General features: G+C 34.8%; 2 protein-coding genes across 2 annotated transcripts; one reads left to right on the forward strand and one right to left on the reverse strand.

Moving 5' to 3' along the window:
- Positions 1 to 5207: 5207 nt before the first annotated feature.
- Positions 5208 to 8600, reverse strand: GCK72_012255 (uncharacterized protein; the record flags this gene model as incomplete). Its single annotated transcript, XM_053728962.1, has 4 exons — positions 5208 to 5476; positions 6038 to 6419; positions 8115 to 8367; positions 8533 to 8600. The coding sequence occupies 4 exons, from the start codon at positions 8598 to 8600 to the stop codon at positions 5208 to 5210; spliced, it is 972 nt and encodes a 323-aa protein (XP_053583734.1).
- An 8413-nt stretch (positions 8601 to 17013) lies between these two features.
- Positions 17014 to 17511, forward strand: GCK72_012256 (uncharacterized protein; the record flags this gene model as incomplete). The annotated part of the gene is made up of 3 exons (XM_053728963.1): positions 17014 to 17030; positions 17076 to 17256; positions 17305 to 17511. The coding sequence occupies 3 exons, from the start codon at positions 17014 to 17016 to the stop codon at positions 17509 to 17511; spliced, it is 405 nt and encodes a 134-aa protein (XP_053583735.1).
- Positions 17512 to 19112: the final 1601 nt, after the last annotated feature.

Raw genomic sequence — 19112 nt, forward strand, 5'->3', positions numbered from 1 at the left:
AGAGACACAGAGAAAAAGAGATTTTTCAAGGGGATTTCGATGGAGCGCAGTTGTAAGAACTGTGCGGAGCTAATACTTTTGAAACGGTGGGCATTGATTTTTCCATTTTGCACGCAATTCTTCACGTTTCTTAATTCTCAAGAAAAACTATGTGGTATTGAAATTGCAATAAGCCGATTCTAAAATGCAAAAATGCTGGAAGTGGTTACCGTAAAAACTGTATTTGAGGTGCATGAAACTCTATTGTTCAAAGGGTCCATCGGAGAGCACCACTATTAGAGGGGCACTTCAAATTGAGGGGCACCTCAAATACAGTTTTTACGGTAAATTTTGTGGAATTTCTGATAAAGTAATGCATTTCACTGTTTCAATGAACTCAACCATGATGTAGTAGTTTACAAAAATTAACTTTTCAATTTCGAAATGAATCAGGATTAAAATTTTTATTTTCTACAATAGCTTTCAACTATTATATCAACACTTTTCGAAGAATTCGCTTTGTTGTGATGTTCTTTCAATGTGTCAAAATTTCATACCATCCAGTTCAAAAGTCCCAAAAGCCATCACATTTATCCTTCCGACCTTTATGAATATGTTGAACCACTGTTTCAACACCTTCTGAATATATCTCTTCAATGATAAGAATTTCAATTCAATACGATCCGTTCGTTCGAAAGTGTCATATGGTCAACATACGTGCTGAATAAGAATAGCCCATGTGTTTTTGGAATGACAACAGACACACGGATGGACGGAATAGAAGAAGACTCGCTTTTACATATGTACTGTGGGGCAGATGCGTTAACACATGGACATGAGATGGAAAAGAAGGAAATGGAGTTTTGTTGAATTGGCAGAAACATTAATTGGAATCTAAAATCATCATAAAAATGCAGCTACTCACCACGGCGTCGGCAAAACGACGAGGGACTAGAAAAATCGTGCGATAGATACGCTGCCGAGGTACGCAGCGAAAAGTACAGTAACCCGAAAAAATATTTTTTCGAGTATCGAAAAGCTTGTCGATCTCCGAATTCCGAATGAAATTTGATGAAAAATTCCACTAGAAACGTTTATAACACTAATTTTGATTTTTTGAAGAAAAAAATATTTGTGAAAAATTTACAAAAAACAGGGAAATGAGCATTAAGAGATTTGTGCATTCAACAACTGATATCTCAAGAATACAGACATTTTTGTGTGTTTTTTCTCTTTGGAACGTGTTTAAAATGCTCAAAAATGTATATAAACAAGCTTTTTCAGAATTTGAGCGGATTTTTTCAAAGAATCGATTTTCGTGTTACCGACGCGCAGCAGTTTTGTTGAATTTTTTAGATATTTTTCATAAAAGCTCAAACACTAAGCCGTAAACACTTATAATTTTTGTTTCAAAACTTAGAGCACTCTTTTTTCTATCTTCCGGTCAAATTTCATTAAGTTTGACAAAAGAGGCACCGAGAAATCATTTTTCAAAATACTTCTACTTTATCGCATATCTTTCTCTGCAGAATTTTTGCCAAAAAACCGAATTTCTCGAAATTAGAGTCGCAAAACGCAATAAATAAGCATAAAACAGTTTTATTAGGTTTACAATATCTCATTCAGCCAGTTTTCATGTCACGAACGTGATTTTTTTGAGTAAAAACTGTCTTTTACATCATTAAAAAGTTGCACTTCTTGGTCGAGCTCTAGCGCAAAATCGAAGTCGGCAACCGCCATGTATTTTTATAAATTCAAAATCAGCGTGATTTTATCTTTCATTTAACACCAAAAAATAAAATCTGGACTAATAACTTTTTGAGAAATTCGACATTCAAAACACCTAATTTTGTTGCGATTTCGAAATTTCGCTGAGAAATTTGAGCCGGATTCGCGAAAACGAAACGCTAAAAATATAGTTTTTTGAAAAATATCGATTTATTGTGACATAATCAATATATATCTTCATTTCTAGCTTTCGGGAATGTTTACAATTCATTATTTAATACTCTGACTTTTTGCACTGTTTAGTAAAAATCACTGGGAAATAGCTATGATTTCTACGGCCCGATCTCGAAAATGAGATCGGCAGCCTATACAATTTTTTACATTTTTGGATTCAGCATGTTTCAAGCTACAAATTTATATGATTTTTAATAATTTTGACAAATAATTTTTCGAGATATCGATGATCAAATCCGAACGCATTTTCCTTTTGGCGATGAAAATCAGCTTTTTTCTCGAAGCAACAGCGCAAAAACGATGTCGGTAACCCTTGTGAATTTTGACATATTTGGATTACTCGTGTTTTGATCAACATATTTATGCTTGAAAATCTCACTTTGACTAATTACTTTTTGAGAAATCGCGAGAGAAAAAAGTACGAAATTTCCTGTGCTTAACAGTGGTGGCCGAACTTTTGCAATTTTCGCGGCCACCGTCGTTGTGGCTACGCCGTGTCACACTGATTAATTTATATTTCAAAATCTGTTGACACAACCTTACCAGAGTTTTTTAAAATTGATTTTTCTATCTGACAAATTTTCGAGCCAGCTGTTCTATAATTGGCAATTCAAAAGGAGAAGATTAACTTTAAAAATTGGATCTTTGTAAATGAACGGAAGAGGAAACAGTGATCAATACAAAAATACAGAAAGGATACAAATGATGCTGTTTATATTATCAGTGGAGTTCTGCTGGTAACTTTATGTTGATTATTCAAATTTTCGAAATTTAAGGCAATTTTTTTGGCTGAAGGTGTGTGGCTGAAGGCGTGGGAGAGGCACATTTTTGTTACTGAGACTGTCTCTTAGGTTTAGGTTTCCTAGAAATATGGAAAATTGACAAAAACTATTGATTTGTCAATTTTTGTCGTTTTTGTCAAGTTTTTTCCAAATTTAGTCAAATTTCAGTTTCAAACAATCAGGTTATTGGAGCAAAAATAATTGCGTAAGTGACCAAATATTCCCCTACTTAATTTAAATAGTAATCGGACAGAAAATGTTTTTCCAAATTTTCAACTACTTTTTGTTTTTAGAGTTTCTCAAAACTTATAAAAACGTTTGAATGTTTCAGGAATATCTCAAAGTAAGAATAAAAAAGCAGCACTTAATCCTAGATCCAAATTCATGTTTCCATTAAAACCGTTCATATTTGATTATTGAAACTATCAAAGTTATTGTAAACAGAAATTAAAAAAGTCTAAGAATTGTCACATTAGTCATCGTTTTTTGAAAGGACAGAAATCTGTTGTTCTATACAACAATTGATGCAACGCAGTTGTGCATTTTATCAACAACAAAAGCCTATCCAGTGACATTTTTTGTTTGAAAGTTTTGCTAACAATAAAACGATTTGGAAACCGTCAAAAAATAAATAGTAAAAGAAGTTGAGAATTTAAAAAAGATTGATCTTTCAACACAAAGGAAATAAGTATCCAAATTATTGTTGTGCATTCACACAAATTTTTGAATTTGAGGTTTTTTTGTGAAAAATCGTTGTTTTGTTGTCGGAGTACACTTATGAAATTGCAGGGCTTTCCATAAAAGTCAGCAAGGAATCGACAGTTTCAATTGGGTAAAAATTTTAAACTCTGAAACCGAAGAAATATGATGTTCGTAAAATATTGACAAGATTTGAAGTTGCTGTTTCAATATACTCATTGAACACCGTTTCCATGTCCGGTCGGATTCCACTTCTCTGAGTTTCTCATTTAGATTATCAAAGAGTGTTCATTAGTTCTCGTGTACATATTTTCAGTAGGACCTTTCACAGCAACATAGTTTAACTGTTTTATATAACTTTTTTATTCAACTTTTTTTGAAAAATTGTAATGAATAGAGATGGGCTGTAGACTACCTATGTTTTGTCAAGTATTCAGTGTGGAGTTACACTAAACTTGCGAGAGTTTGAGCTTAAACTATGATGAAGTTATTTTTAAACAAAAAGTTTATTGGAAAGCCACCAAAGCAATACGAAAAACAAATGAACCCTATTTTGGCGATCCCGAGAAACCGAAAAATGCGATTTGAACATGTTTTTCAATGTTGCTGACCAGAACAGAGAAATCACGCAAATTTGACTGTTTCTTCAATATTTCTTAATAATTTCATGATGTTCAGTTATGATGTCACTTGTTTGTAACTATTTCAGCTCGAATAATTGTTCTTCGAAACAGAAAGGTTGTAATAACTTCGTAAAGAAATTTCCAGTTTCATCGGCTTATTATTACGAGGAACACAAAAAAATTGATTGAAATCATAAAAACTACTTCTCTGAAAAATATACTATGATGCAGAACAATTTCTTGTTATTTTTATACGACTATAAAAAGTGGAAATAATTATATTTCAGAACTTTTTTAAACTATAAACCCCAGAAACATAATACATTCTTCAGTTATTTTTGGCAACCAAGACTATCTGAACAAACTGTGCAAAAAATATAACAGAGAAAACGTTTTAATTCTGCTCTAAAGCTATTGTGATCGTTTAAAAAATTCAAACATTTGTTTAAGACAAGTAGGATGTTGTTTTTCACTACTCAAAATTAGTAATTACTCACAATATTTCACAATGCTATTGCTGTAGACTACATAGTAAATGGAATAATTTCATCCAATCGATCTCTACTAGAATATTAAGTAATGTCTAGAAAACATACATTTTCATTGAATCCGTAAAACCCTTTGAAATCTGTAACTAGTGTCTAAAATTCCAGTTTCATTGTTCTTGTATTTCAAGTACTCAACCTGAACATTAATGAGCCATCGTTAAAAAAAGAATATTGAAAAAGTGTTAAAAATCCTTGTTCCCGGAAAAAAGTGGATGCAGAAAGGACCCATTAAAAATAGTTAAAATGTCTGCAAAAAACATTATCGTTGAAACTGTAAACATCAGTTGTCCAATAAAATCTTTAAAGCTAATAAGGTTCACTGTTGCAATGATTTCAATTGACAAAATGAACATTGCAGAGATATTAATAGTAGGAGCATATACTTTTTAGAGTGTCGAACAAATAATTACAGATTCACGAAAGTTTTTTCAGGTTTCAAACGTGAATTTGATCGCTGATAACTCGGACAACACAAAATTGGAATTTTAGTTTTCCCCGTCAGAAATTAACAATTCCAGGAAATTTCTGGCATTGCTTTATCACATTAATGGAACATCATAAACATCAAAAATAATTGTCTCAAAATTAGATTTCATTTTCAATATTCCAATAACTCAAGCTTCCTGAAGCCAATTATCCTCACTCCACTTTGTACTCTTCCTCTCCATAACGTGTACCGTATAGGCATGACGTGACTTATCCGAAGTGTTGGCTTCACTCTTATGAACAACCAATCCATGGATCAGAATCAAGGATCCCTTGGAAATTGGAACATGTTGGAATTTGAATTGATCGTAGGTTTTACGGGTGCCAATGAATTTGAGGAGTGGGCCCCCGATGGTGTCATGGGTTCGAACGAATCGGTAGTCACAGGTGGATGTGTCTGGAAAACGGATTTCGAAACTTCCCATTCCTTGAACTAATCTCTTTGGAAGATATAATAATTTGTGCCTTTTTTGAAAATGTAAAAATATAAACATAAAAATGTTGAGACCGCCACGCTCCTCAACACCCCTACTCCTAGTTTCTATCATCACAGGTAAAGCGCGATGGATCCATTATGGATGAAACGCGGATGCTGTGGGTATGTCAGATGGATCCATTATGAATCCATATGGATCCACGAGCGGGCGGCATCCATTTAGCACCAGGCGTGGACTGATATGGATCCTATATGGATGCACGCGCGATCCACGGAAATTCGAGGGCGACCGCCATCCTCCCCCATCCATATTCCATCCGCGCGCGATCCGCTTTTTAAATGTGGACGCATTAGGGATCCTATGTGGATCCATATTCGATATGGACGCATATGGACCCACAATGGATCCATCGCGCTTTACCTGTGATGTCCTCGGTAGTATAGTGGTGAGTATCCGCGTCTGTCACATGCGAGACCCGGGTTCAATTCCCGGCCGGGGAGAAATCTTTTTTATTTTCTTACCTTTATAACTTCCCGGAATGAACGAAAGACATCCATTTTCCACACTCGCCTCGTCTATAGCAATCCACACTCCAGTCAAATGATCAATTGGGTCCACTCGAAGGAATGTAGAATCCACGTGGTCAGTGACTGCTCCTCCGATCTTCGGCTGCTTGAAAATATACATACTTCGCACAACTTCAGGCTCCTGGTATCCGATTTCCTTGAAGACTTTTCGAATCTTGGTGTTGAAAGTTGGGTTAAGGAAATGGAGACCGTGTACTATTTTATTGAGTGTCTTGTCTTTTGGGACCGTAAGCTCTCCATTCTTGTCAACGGCACCTTCCTCGAAGAAAAATCGGATTTTGTAGGAACTGTTGAGGAAGTACGAGTCGGCGGCGTGCTGGAAATGAAGAAAAACTAACTCTGTTTCGAAAAATCCATTTCAGCATTAAAGCTTTATCAGTAATAATACAAAGTTGCATACGACGACTGAAATAAAATCTCACCTTATTCTCATCATACGTAAAAAAACACACTCTTCGGGTGCTCCGCCAGATTCATATCATCCACAATTTCTGCTATCGCCCCCTTTATTTCCTAGATTTCCTGATCGCTGAACACATTCTCAATCACCACGAAACCATCTCTCTCGAATTTTTGAGAAAGGTCGGACATTCTGGGAATTTCAATTGGTGGAATTACTTCAATAGATTTTTTTAAAAGTAAACTGATGAAACAGTAAAAAGTGAAATATTAAAGAAAATAGACATGGGAGGTAAAAAGCAGACTAGTCATGGGCCGGGCCGGGCCGAAATCAGGAAAAATCTCGGCCCGGCCCGGCCCGGCCCGTCCAGGCTCTTTTGAAACATGTTGAGTTTTTGATTTTTTTTTGAAAATGTTTTGAAATTTTAGGAAAAATGGGAATATGTATGATAATTTAAGCATGTTTACTCTATTTTTTCGAAACATTTCAAATAAAATTTGGTAAAAACGGGTTCCCATTTTTTGAAATCAGGAAAAATTTTGGCCCGGCCCGGCCCGGCCCGGCCCGCCGGGCCAAACTCAAGAAAAATCCCGGCCCGGCCGGCCCGATTTTTGACAAGTCTGGTAAAAAAAGGTCACGTAAACTGAACTATATTGGAGATAGCAATGAGAAACGGCTATTACTGTGAAGTTTTCATTAAAATATCTAAAAACAATGAGCTCAAACTATTAATAAGAAAACATATCTGCGGAAAATGTCACCGAGCAGTAGCGGTAAAATTTTTAGAAATTCGGTCCAAATTCCAGTCTTGAACTGATTTATCCATAATTCAGTGGATTATCCATAATTCAGTGGCGACGATTGGTGTCCATGGTGGAGCCAATGATTTGGTGTGAACGGATGGATGTTTTCGTTCTAATGATCTATAATTGTAATCTGACTGAACTGCAGAACGATAGAGAGTTCATGAAACAGTTCACATTTAAATCCTAATATTTACTTTGGAAAAACTGGCTAGTAGACAAGTATGACGGTTTATGGTTGGATCTCAAATGGTTCCTTCGAACTGATCAGAAGTGGATGATTTTACAGTTTCATTATTAGTGTTTTTTGCTACCCTGTAAACAGTTTGATATTCTAGAATTGATTTCCATACGATATGTCGGTGTTTAATTGCAAACGGTCAACTACAGTAGGTGCTTGAATCTGATAAGAACAGACAGATAGAAAGTCAGACAGACCTGATGTTTGTCATTAATCAATCAAAAACGCTTCATCGAAAACTTTATCCGTTCTTCTCAGACTCTTAAAAGAATCAGAAAAAATAATTACCTGCTGTTGATGATGCTGATCAAATAAATTTAGTTTTCGAGTGAACAAAATACCTAATTAATGTCTCCTACTAAAAATAGGACGGTACCTTAAAAACGAGTGACACTACTGAAAATTAATTTTCACAAATCTCAGCGTCTGTTTCAACTCTTGCGTTTAGATACTTGTATAGTTTACTATGTACTACGTTTTCACTTTATACAATTTAAAATTTGCCGGAAAAAATGTGCATGTTTCAGAATTATTATAATTTTGTGTTCGATTTCTGATTTCCGATACCTTTATAGCGTACTTCCGCCCACTTCGCTTGGATTCATATTGGCAAATGATTCCATATGTTCCCTTTCCGATGAGACCTTTTTTGTTAAAGTCGGACAACCGTACGCTTTTCCCCACAACTATCATTTGTGTTTGGGCGTGATCACGTTCTTCTTGCATGTCGTTATGCTTTTGGTTATCCTTCACTCTCCGTTTCAAACGTCTCCTGTTCCGATCACGTATGGCGACAAAGTGATCGCCAAACTTGTTGACTCTGGAAAATCACTGATTTTTTAAAGAAAGTAATATGATCCGTGAATCACAAATAAATCATCCGACGTTTTCCCGGAGAGAAATCCGATCGCATGACCTTTCGAAGGAAGCAGTTTTCTGAAAAATGTTTTGAATCTTTCGAAAATAGCCAGAAATATTAATATACCTGTGAATAATTTCTCCTGTGGTCACATCAAAGACTGCTAATCCATTTTTCTCCAGAATTGTGTGCATTTTTTCTCCGGTTACACCGATTTGTTTTACAGTTCCGCTTTCGTTTTCTGCGGTAAAACTTTCATCTGCCCATTCTGGAGACTTAAAGAGAAGGAGGGGTCTCCAACAAATGAGAGTTGAACTCTTGTTCGGTAGAGAGTTTGAAAAACGAGTTTTTAGAAATTACAATAAAAGTTAGTTCTTGAAAGATTTAGAATTCACCTAAGATGAATTCCAAAAATCATGTAATGTTTTTTTTGCAAATTCTATTTACACCATACTTGCAACGGGCCGAGCCAGGCCGTAAATTTGAAAGTATGATTGTACCGTTTGAAGTTTCGAAATGCAATCGTACAAAATCTTGTTCCAGTCAGGTGGTTGCAAAGTAGGAGATTGTTGCTGTCTAATTGACGAGCCCAGCCGTTGATAACTTGTTCGGTATTCGCATCCAACATGTGGCAACAGAGATTTTGGCAAGTTTCCTGAACTATTTGGTGAATTCTGGCTTTTGGATGCAGAAGGAATACGGCTGAAATCAGTAGCTACTCTCTATGATTAATGAACAAGCTTACTTTCTGTTGACGAAAAATTTCCGGTTGCTGGCAAGTCAAATATTTTCAGCCGGAATCCAGTGTCCGATCATGAAATTGCAACTTTTGAGTTGTACCATATTGCTACACAATTTCCGTCCACGCTGGTGGTTCTAATTTATAATCTAATTTAAAAACCACGTCCTTTTTTGAGTTTGGCTCAAGTTAGTTATATTTTTCTTTTAATCTTTCCCGTAATGGAATTTTGAGCCATTATTTTGTTCTGTAAGACATTTTCTCATTGATAGAAGTCTATTAATGACCATTTTAACATTTTCCATTCGTCTTCCTAAATCCTGAATTTTTTGACAGAATCAGCTCTAATATTAGCGCCTTTCTTGTGCGCGGTGCCGAGAAACGGGTCAGATCCGTTGAATGCGTATTAGTGGAGGATAGGGCGTGGAGAGTGAGAAAATAAAATTTAAAAGTGAGAAGTTGAAACGAAGATAATTTGTGAAAATCTTCTGTTTTTTCAACAAGATTTATAGAAAATTTATTTTTGAGAACTAATGACTTCATGGCCTTTGTTGCGGCGTGAACTAGCATGGCCTAGCCTAATGATCGCCTAACCCTGAGGTCATACGTGGCAAGAAGATCTGCCCATATAAGCCGAGAAAACTAGTAGTTTTCGGTTATTCTATATGTAAATAAATGGTTATTTATACTCCACTCTCCTGCCACCTAACGACATAACAGCCTTATCTTCAATTTCTCAGTGGGATGTTCCAATTTTGCTACCTATAACGCGAGAAGATTCCTGCAACATGAAATTTTCAGATATTCTGAGAAAATGAAACAGGGTATTCTGTTTATCACAAACAAATATATTGACAAAAACGCAATACATTTATATTTTGAGCCAGACAATAGTGTTGCCACGATCAGATTAACAATATCTTGAGAGTTATATTGATGGAACTCGGAAACAGTCGAATTTCTGTACATTTTCACACCGTAAAGGCTTCATTTCATTTCGTGCAGTTCAGAATATGAAGCACTCAGTTATACCAGACACAATAAAAAGGCTTGAAGAGACACATACAAATCTCTTTTGTTTAGTAAGTAAAGCAGTAAAAGTTTTTAATAACTTTTGAAACTCTTACTGTTTTGGAACTGGATCTTTTCACTTGATGATTGAGTAACAAAGAAAGTAAACTTCGGAACCAACGTTACCAAATTTTGAAAGAGACAATTGCATTACATTGAAACTGAAATAGGAATCAGGAATATCTGTAGCTTTCGAATTTCACCCTCTCACTATTATTTAATCGAAAACGGGATACTAAAAAATATTATATTGCAGTTTCAAACTAGTAAAAAAGTACAGAATAGTAATTCCTGCATAATCTCACCTTTTAGTTGTAAAAGTACGTGAAACTCAAGAATAAATATTGAATGAAAGTTTGTCAGAAACAAATGTGATTTAAGAAACGGAGATGATTAATTAATTTCAAAAGCAACAAAGACAATTATTGGTACAACTTTTTGGTTTTTTACAATATTATTCGCTGTAACACAAACCAGTTGAAACTGAAACATGTTTATTTTTTGAGAAGATTAAAATATCAAGTATGTTTCAGCAGTTTGTTATTCACGTTTGCATATAGATTACGCAATCGAAATGCCACAAAATAATCTGTTGCTGAACAGCTTGAATTCATCGTTGCAGAATCTTGTTATCTTTTAGAAAGTTGCTTTTTTGCATTAAAGAGCAATAATTTGTTTTGAGTCAAGTAAGAATTAAAAGCGACGCTCATCAAAAATTCGAAATCTACACAAGATTATGATAATTCTGAAACATGCACAAATTTTCCGAGAAAATTGAAATTGTCTAATTGATCGGAAAACTTGATTTTCCCCTCAAGAAATCTTGTGAAAGAAACTAATTATTGAAAGCTGGGGACAAGAAATACGACCGTTATGAAACCTATTGTGGCAATCATCAGAAAATAAGTAATGTAGGCGTGAATTTCGAAGCCGATAATAAATATCTAAACGCAAGAGTTCAAACAGGGCTACAGTGCAAGAACAATAACTATTGGTCCGACTTTTTTGGTTTTTTCTACACCTCATAACGATATTTCGATCACAATATTATGTGATTCGCTGTAAAACAAAACAGCTGAAGCTGAAACAGGTTTATTTTTTGAGAACATTAAAATAGTATTTTTCAACAGTTTGTTATTGAAAGTTGCGGTTTGTTATTAAAGAGAAATAATTAGTACTGACACAATAAGTATTGAAAACACTTTTTCTTATTATCAAAATTTTGAAATTGAGCACAAAGTTATGATATTTCTGAAACATGCACAAATATTCCGACAAAATTAAAATTGTCTAAGTGATAGTATTTGTACACATGGCATATTAGCACGGCACGCGTCTCACAACTGCGCTCTACTGAAACCGAAGAAAATTGTGTGCGAAATTGAGAGACACAGAGAAAAAGAGATTTTTCAAGGGGATTTCGATGGAGCGCAGTTGTAAGAACTGTGCGGAGCTAATACTTTTGAAACGGTGGGCATTGATTTTTCCATTTTGCACGCGATTCTTCACGTTTCTTAATTCTCAAGAAAAACTATGTGGTATTGAAATTGCCATAAGCCGATTCTAAAATGCAAAAATGCTGGAAGTGGTTACCGTAAAAACTGTATTTGAGGTGCATGAAACTCTATTGTTCAAAAGGTCCATCGGAGAGCACCACTATTAGAGGGGCACTTCAAATTGAGGGGCACCTCAAATACAGTTTTTACGGTAAATTTTGTGGAATTTCTGATAAAGTAATGCATTTCACTGTTTCAATGAACTCAACCATGATGTAGTAGTTTACAAAAATTAACTTTTCAATTTCGAAATAAATCAGGATTAAAATTTTTATTTTCTACAATAGCTTTCAACTATTATATCAACACTTTTCGAAGAATTCGCTTTGTTGTGATGTTCTTTCAATGTGTCAAAATTTCATACCATCCAGTTCAAAAGTCCCAAAAGCCATCACATTTATCCTTCCGACCTTTATGAATATGTTGAACCACTGTTTCAACACCTTCTGAATATATCTCTTCAATGATAAGAATTTCAATTCAATACGATCCGTTCGTTCGAAAGTGTCATATGGTCAACATACGTGCTGAATAAGAATACCCCATGTGTTTTTGGAATGACAACAGACACACGGATGGACGGAATAGAAGAGGACTTTTACATATGGACTGTGGGGCAGATGCGTTAACACATGGACATGAGATGGAAAAGAAGGAAATGGAGTTTTGTTGAATTGGCAGAAACATTAATTGGAATCTAAAATCATCATAAAAATGCAGCTACTCACCACGGCGTCGGGAAAACGACGAGGGACTAGAAAAATCGTGCGATAGATACGCAGCCGAGGTACGCAGCGAAAAGTACAGTAACCCGAAAAAATATTTTTTCGAGTATCGAAAAGCTTGTCGATCTCCGAATTCCGAATGAAATTTGATGAAAAATTCCACTAGAAACGTTTATAACACTAATTTTGATTTTTTGAAGAAAAAAATATTTGTGAAAAATTTACAAAAAAAACTCTCCAGAGTACTGAGTATCAGATTCAAAAAACCACTTTTTCAGGTTTGAGAACACCCAGAGAGCGCAATTCTCAGTCCACACATTGTACTTTCCTCACATCGTTAGAGTAAGAACTCCACTATTTATTGTTTATAAATAAATAGCCCGACCATACGCGTGTTGGGTGAAAAAGTACTAAGAACCAACTTAGGTCCGTGATGAGCCATCTCATGTTGTTTCAAAACGTGTGGTATGTAACGACGAATTTTCTCATTCCGATATATGGTTTCCATCCATGAACTACAATTACATAAGTCACCCTTAATAAAGTTGACAACCTACAAGTGGTTTGACACAGATTCGCTTATACGATTCCCTGCTATAACTCCAAATCTAGATCTGACTGCTGAAAGAGAAGAACTTCTTAAGTCAGATCCAAGTTTCTTGTTTCGAATCTTTTGAATTAAAATGTATTTGCGTTAAAACAAAAAGACCTTTGTTAACATACACCAGCAACTTCTTTTTTAATAGCATAATTTTTAGACCAGAAACGATTGAAAACAAAATAACGTTTCAAAAACGCAAAAAGTTGCTTGTAAATCAAAGCTCCGCTCTCGGCGGGAAAAAGATCCATAAGTAAAACTTTGAAACTGTAACAAGTACTTGAGTTGTTCTACCAAACACAAAAAAGACCATATCGAAAAACGACTCCTGTGCCGAGAAATCAAAACGACAACCGGCAAGCTCGAAAATTGCAGAAAATTATGAATCAACCTAATAATTTCATGATTTTCAGTTACCACAGCACTTGTTGGTAACTATTTCAGCTCGAATAATTGTTCTTCGAAACAGAAGTGTTGTAGTAACTTCGTAAAGTAATTTCCAGTTTCATCGGCTTATTATTACGAGGAACACAAAAAAAATGATTGAAATCATAAAAACTACTTTTCTGAAAAACACACTATGATGCAGAAACATTTTTAGCCATTTTTATACTACTATAAAAAGTTGTCTTTTCATTGAAAAATCTATATTCTTTTCATTATTTTTCACATGTGTCTGAAACATCAATTGAATGCCACCGGAAAATTGAAATACTGAAATCAATGTTTCAATTAAAAAATAAGATGACTTCATTTTATATCAATTGATTGGTTGTCACGTCTCGGATTAGAAATAATTATATTTCAGAACTTTTTGTAACTATAAACCCCAGAAACATACTACAACAAATGTTTGAAAAATTCAAACATTTGTTTAAAACAAGTAGGATGTTGTCTTTCCTGACTCAAAATTAGTTATTACTCACAACTTTTCACAATGTTATTGCTGTAGACTACATAGTAAATTGAATAATTCCATCCAATTGATCTCAATTAGAATATTAAGTAATGTCTAGAAAACACACATTTTTATTGAATCTGTAAAAGCCTTTGAAAATTGTAACTAGTGCCTAAAATTCCAGTTTCATTGTTCTTGTATTTCAAGTACTCAACCTGAACATTAATAAGCCATCGTTAAAAAAAGAGTATTGAATAAGTGTTAAAGATCCTTGTTCCCGGAAAAAAGTGGATGCACAAAGGACCCATTAAAAATAGTAAAAATGTCTGCGAAAAAAACATTTCAAACACAGTTGTCCAATAAAATCTTTTAAGCTAATAAGGTTCACTGTTCCAATGATTTCAATTGACAGAATGAACATTGCTGAGATATTAATAGTAGGAATTTTGAGCACATACTTCTTAGAGTGTCAAACAAATAATTGCAGATTCACGTAAGTTTTTTTTCAGGTTTCAATTTGAACCAGAAGCATTCATAGTCTGGTTCCCTCTTTCAAACTTTCGAAACAAACGGAAACATTTATTTTCAAATATTTCATTTACTGTTTTAGTTGTCACGTTTCCTAACACGAATGGTGAACTGATTTGATAGCTGCAAAATTCAAACAATGAACATTTTGAATTTCAATTTTCAGGATCCTTTATGACAATTCCAGGTAACTTACTGACATCGCTTTATCACATCAATGAAACACAACAAATTCAGCAACAATTTTCTCAAAATTAGATTTCAAAATCCCCCAGAAACTCAAACTTTATACAAATCAATGAAGTCAGTGAGGTTTTTTTCCTGTCTGATGACAAAAAACTGTAAATGAACTATTTGGCGAGCAAAAACCGCAAAACTAATTTGTATTTTTCTCTTAATCTTCTCCCGTAATGGGGTTATAAGCCATTATTTCGTGTTTTAAGATATTTTATCATTGATAGAATTATATTAATGACCATTTTAACATTTTCCATTCGTCTTCCTAAATCTTGAATTTTTGACAGAATCAGCTCTAGTATTAGCGCCTTTCTCGTGCGCGGTGCCGAGAAACGCGTCAGATCCGTTGAAGGCGTATTAGTGGACGGATAAGGCGTGGAGAGTGAAAAAATCATACTTGTCAACGGGCCGGCTCGTAACTCGCGTCAAAATGAAAATTATAAGCTGAAAAATATACCAAAATGTAGATCTCGACGAGTTCTATGTCCGTGACCTACTACTGGCCGGATGACTATTTGTTAATATGCCGCGGCCGGCCATTTGGCCATTTTCGCGTTTTTGGCACTTTTTCCCGGCCCGATGCACATTAACGAATAGCCATCCGGCCCGTAGTAGGTCACGGGCATAGAACTCGTCGAGATCTACATTTTGGTATATTTTTCAGCTTATAATTTTCATTTTGACGCGAGTTACGAGAGCCGGCCCGTGTCGGCCTGTTTCGGCCCGTTGACAAGTATGGAAAAAATAAAATTTAAGTGAGAAATTGAAACAAAGATAATTTGTGAACATCTTCTGTTTTTTTTAACAAGATTTATAGAAAATTTATTTTTGATAACTAATGACTTCATGGCCGTCTTCAATTTCTCAGTCAGTGGGAGGTTCCAATTTTGCTACCTATAACGCGAGAAGATTCCTGCAACATGAAATTTTTTGATATTCTGAATAAATGAAACAGGGTATTCTGTTTATCACAAACAGATATATCGACAAAAACGCAATACATTTAAATTTTGAGCCAGATAATAGATCGACATGATCAGATTAACAATATCTTGAGAGTTATATTGATGGAACTCGGAAACAGTCAAATTTCTGTACATTTTCTCACCGTAAAGGCTTCATTTCATTCCGTGCAGTATATGAAGTACTCAGTTATACAAGACACAAAAAAAGGGAGGAATTGTTTTTGTCCAATTTCATTTTGAACTATGAAAACCATGAAACAGTGAAACATCTTCCTTGTACCATGATTTAAAAAAAAGGAGAATATGTTTCAGTAAGTTGTCTTTTCATCGATATTCAGTTTGCACCCAGTGCGAATGATTGTTTTATGACGGTTTTCCCAAAAAGTCGAAAATTTCAAGACAACTGAAAAACTTCGTTTGTATAATACCTTTAAGAATTTTTTTTGAAATTTATGAAAGCGTGAAAACTGTAAAATAATCATTCAATAAAAATTGAACATGTGAAAAAAAGATTTTTCTACTGTTTAGAAATATACTTATTTCTTCCTACAATATTTTACAAAGATTTGTCTGATATATTTATACCATCAATTTTTAAAATTGCGAAAAAAATACCCATTAAAAACAATAGAAAGGTCAGCGAGAAGACATTTCCGTTGAAACAGTAAACACCTTTCTCAGTAATAGAGTGTCTATAGATCTAGTTGAAGAAACAGAAGGTTTTCACAAACTTTTCAGTTTCAATTTCTTGCTTAATTTTTATTTTCTCACTCGTATACTGTTTGCCGTGATAATTTGAACAAACATTAAAATTAGGAAATATTTCAGATTTGATAAGAAAACTTTAGTTACGAACTATTTCGAAGTTGGTCCTTATTTTTCACCATAGTACAAGAAAGAGGTGGTATAAAACATGGTACAAAATGACCGAGTTGAAATTTTTCCCAGTTTATTTTTACTGCCATACTATTGCTCGTCGCCGTTTTATCCTTCCATTTTTGTTCCACCGTATACTTCATTTTCACTTGAAACTGTGTCGTGAGGGTTCAAGTCTTTATGGTATTTTAAGAGTTGCTTTCTTATGAAAGAATAAATTCAAACTAAAAAGGAAAGGAAGTACCAAACTTCAAATGTTTTTACAGTTTATATATGCAATGACGATTCTTATTGTCAGAAATTTGTTTTTGGTTTGAGAATTTGATTTGAGATTTGATTGATTTGAAAGTTAATATCTCCGTTTAGAAACATGATTTATTTGTTACGGGTGACTCGTCAGGAAATGTTGTACTGATGGTTGCTGACATGTCGTAAGTGATCATTTTTCTTTCTATAAAAAATCAGTGATTTTTCAGAGTCAACAACTTTACTTTGTCCGTGATCCGGAATAGGGGACGTTCGAAACGGAGAGTGAAGGATAACCAAAGGCATTACGACATGCAAGAGCAACGTGATCACGTCCAGCTTTTATCAAAACAAATCTTTTCGAAACAGGAACAAATGAAACCGTTCACCAATACGAATCCAAACGAAGTGGTTGGAAGTTTGTTATAAAGGCAGCAGTATAAAACAGCCCAGTTTGAGATTGAAAGAGAGTTGCGGATTCATTCCACTCTCCACCACGAGAACGTAGTGTATTTGCTAACTTCTTTCAAAACCACTGCAAATGTGTACATGGTGCTGATGCAATTTAGCCTTCGAGATGTAATCGACAAATACGTGAAAATTGCGGATGAAAAATGTGTACTTGTGATGATTGCAGTCTGGCGAGGACTTCGATATTGTCATTAAAAACAACCTTAACCGCACCGGGAAAAATACCTTTTCAAAACAGTATAATTTTGATTAATCTAATTGTAAAACCGGAAAACATTCTAATGACTAATTTGAATTGACATGTATAGGGCAGTTGAAACGGGCGTTTTACGGCGGCAATCGCCAGTTTTATTCCTTCCGGCAAATGCCGCCCACGCCAGAAATGAAACCGGTGATTGCGGCAAATGCAATTTTCAAAACTTCTTCTGACTCCGATTTTTATCATTTTCATTCATTTTCAGTATATTCTCTGCTTATGAAAAGCGGCGATGGAAGCAAGTTTTGGAAATGAACTTGCTTTTCATGCAATTAACGTGAAAATAAGCGGCGCCGGCTTGCCGGCGATTTCCGCAAGTAACAGCCCTAGGTATGTATATTCATTAACATATTTGTGCTTTTCAGGCCAAAAACGTTATGCGGTACTATTGGGTACTTGGCTCCGGAAATATACTCGGACCAATCATTCACCTGCAGTGTCGAAATTTTTTGCGACCGTGATCATGCTGCACGAGATGGAGATATTGAACAATTCATCAATTGACAAGGTTTTCTCAAGTTTTTTAGATGAAACCGAAAGATGTCAGTGTATTTTCCCGGTGTTTGGATGTCAATACCTGTTGCTTCTAATACTTTACTTATTCCGTCTGAAAAAGCAAATAAGAAAGACAATTCCTTTTGGTGTCGATGTGAGCTAGAAAATGGGTGAGCAAAAAAATGGGGCAACTATGTACCCCCAAGAGTAAATGTCCCATTTGTCCCCTTGAGCATTGTACCCCCTGGAGCATAGACCTAACTTTCTTTTAACACTGTTAGCAATATAGCAACACCGCGCTACAGGACAAACGAATGGAGCTTGGAAATTAATAGATTGCAAGAAATTGCAAAAAACAATTGTTTCAATATTAGAGGAAAGAAGGGAATGAAGTTTTGAGCTGATCATCTTTGTTCAGTTGTCCGGATGCGAATCACTTCTGTACCAATTCAATGTCATCAAAAACAATAAGTGGTAACACAAATGCAAGTTTTTTTTTCAATTCTCTTCTTTCAAACTTAAATCACTTAGTAAGATTTTTTTAAAGTTCGCTGTAAAAAGACTATTTGAAGCATAAGTTTTCTGTTTCCGACACACTGTATAATTCAAATGTTTTCCGTACGTTGTTAAACTTGCATTTTTTTAGATTTTAAATTTTTTTTGTTACGTGTAACGGAAATGTTGAACTTTTTCTTCTTGACGGTTTCATGAACATTTTAAACTGACTAATTATATAAACTGACTAATTATAAACAGTTAAAGAGATATCAGCTCAAACTTGTGTAAGGGTTTTCAAGTTTCATAAGGGTATGGCTTCAGAATTGTCAATTTATTGTTGAGGGTTTGTATAACAAAACTTTTTCTTCAGAACTTGTGCTGTGAAAAACTGGTGTAAGGACGTTTTTCGAAAGTAACCGGTTAATAATCAGACTTCATGGTTTTCAAGTTTGAAATGTTCCAATGTTTCAGCAGCATTTTTTCACAGCACACAAACATCAAGAAGTTCTGAAAACAAGATAAATTGTTTTACCGAGTCAATGAAACA

The sequence above is a fragment of the Caenorhabditis remanei genome, chromosome IV, assembly GCF_010183535.1.
Source record: "Caenorhabditis remanei strain PX506 chromosome IV, whole genome shotgun sequence".
NCBI classification, from domain to species: domain Eukaryota; kingdom Metazoa; phylum Nematoda; class Chromadorea; order Rhabditida; family Rhabditidae; genus Caenorhabditis; species Caenorhabditis remanei.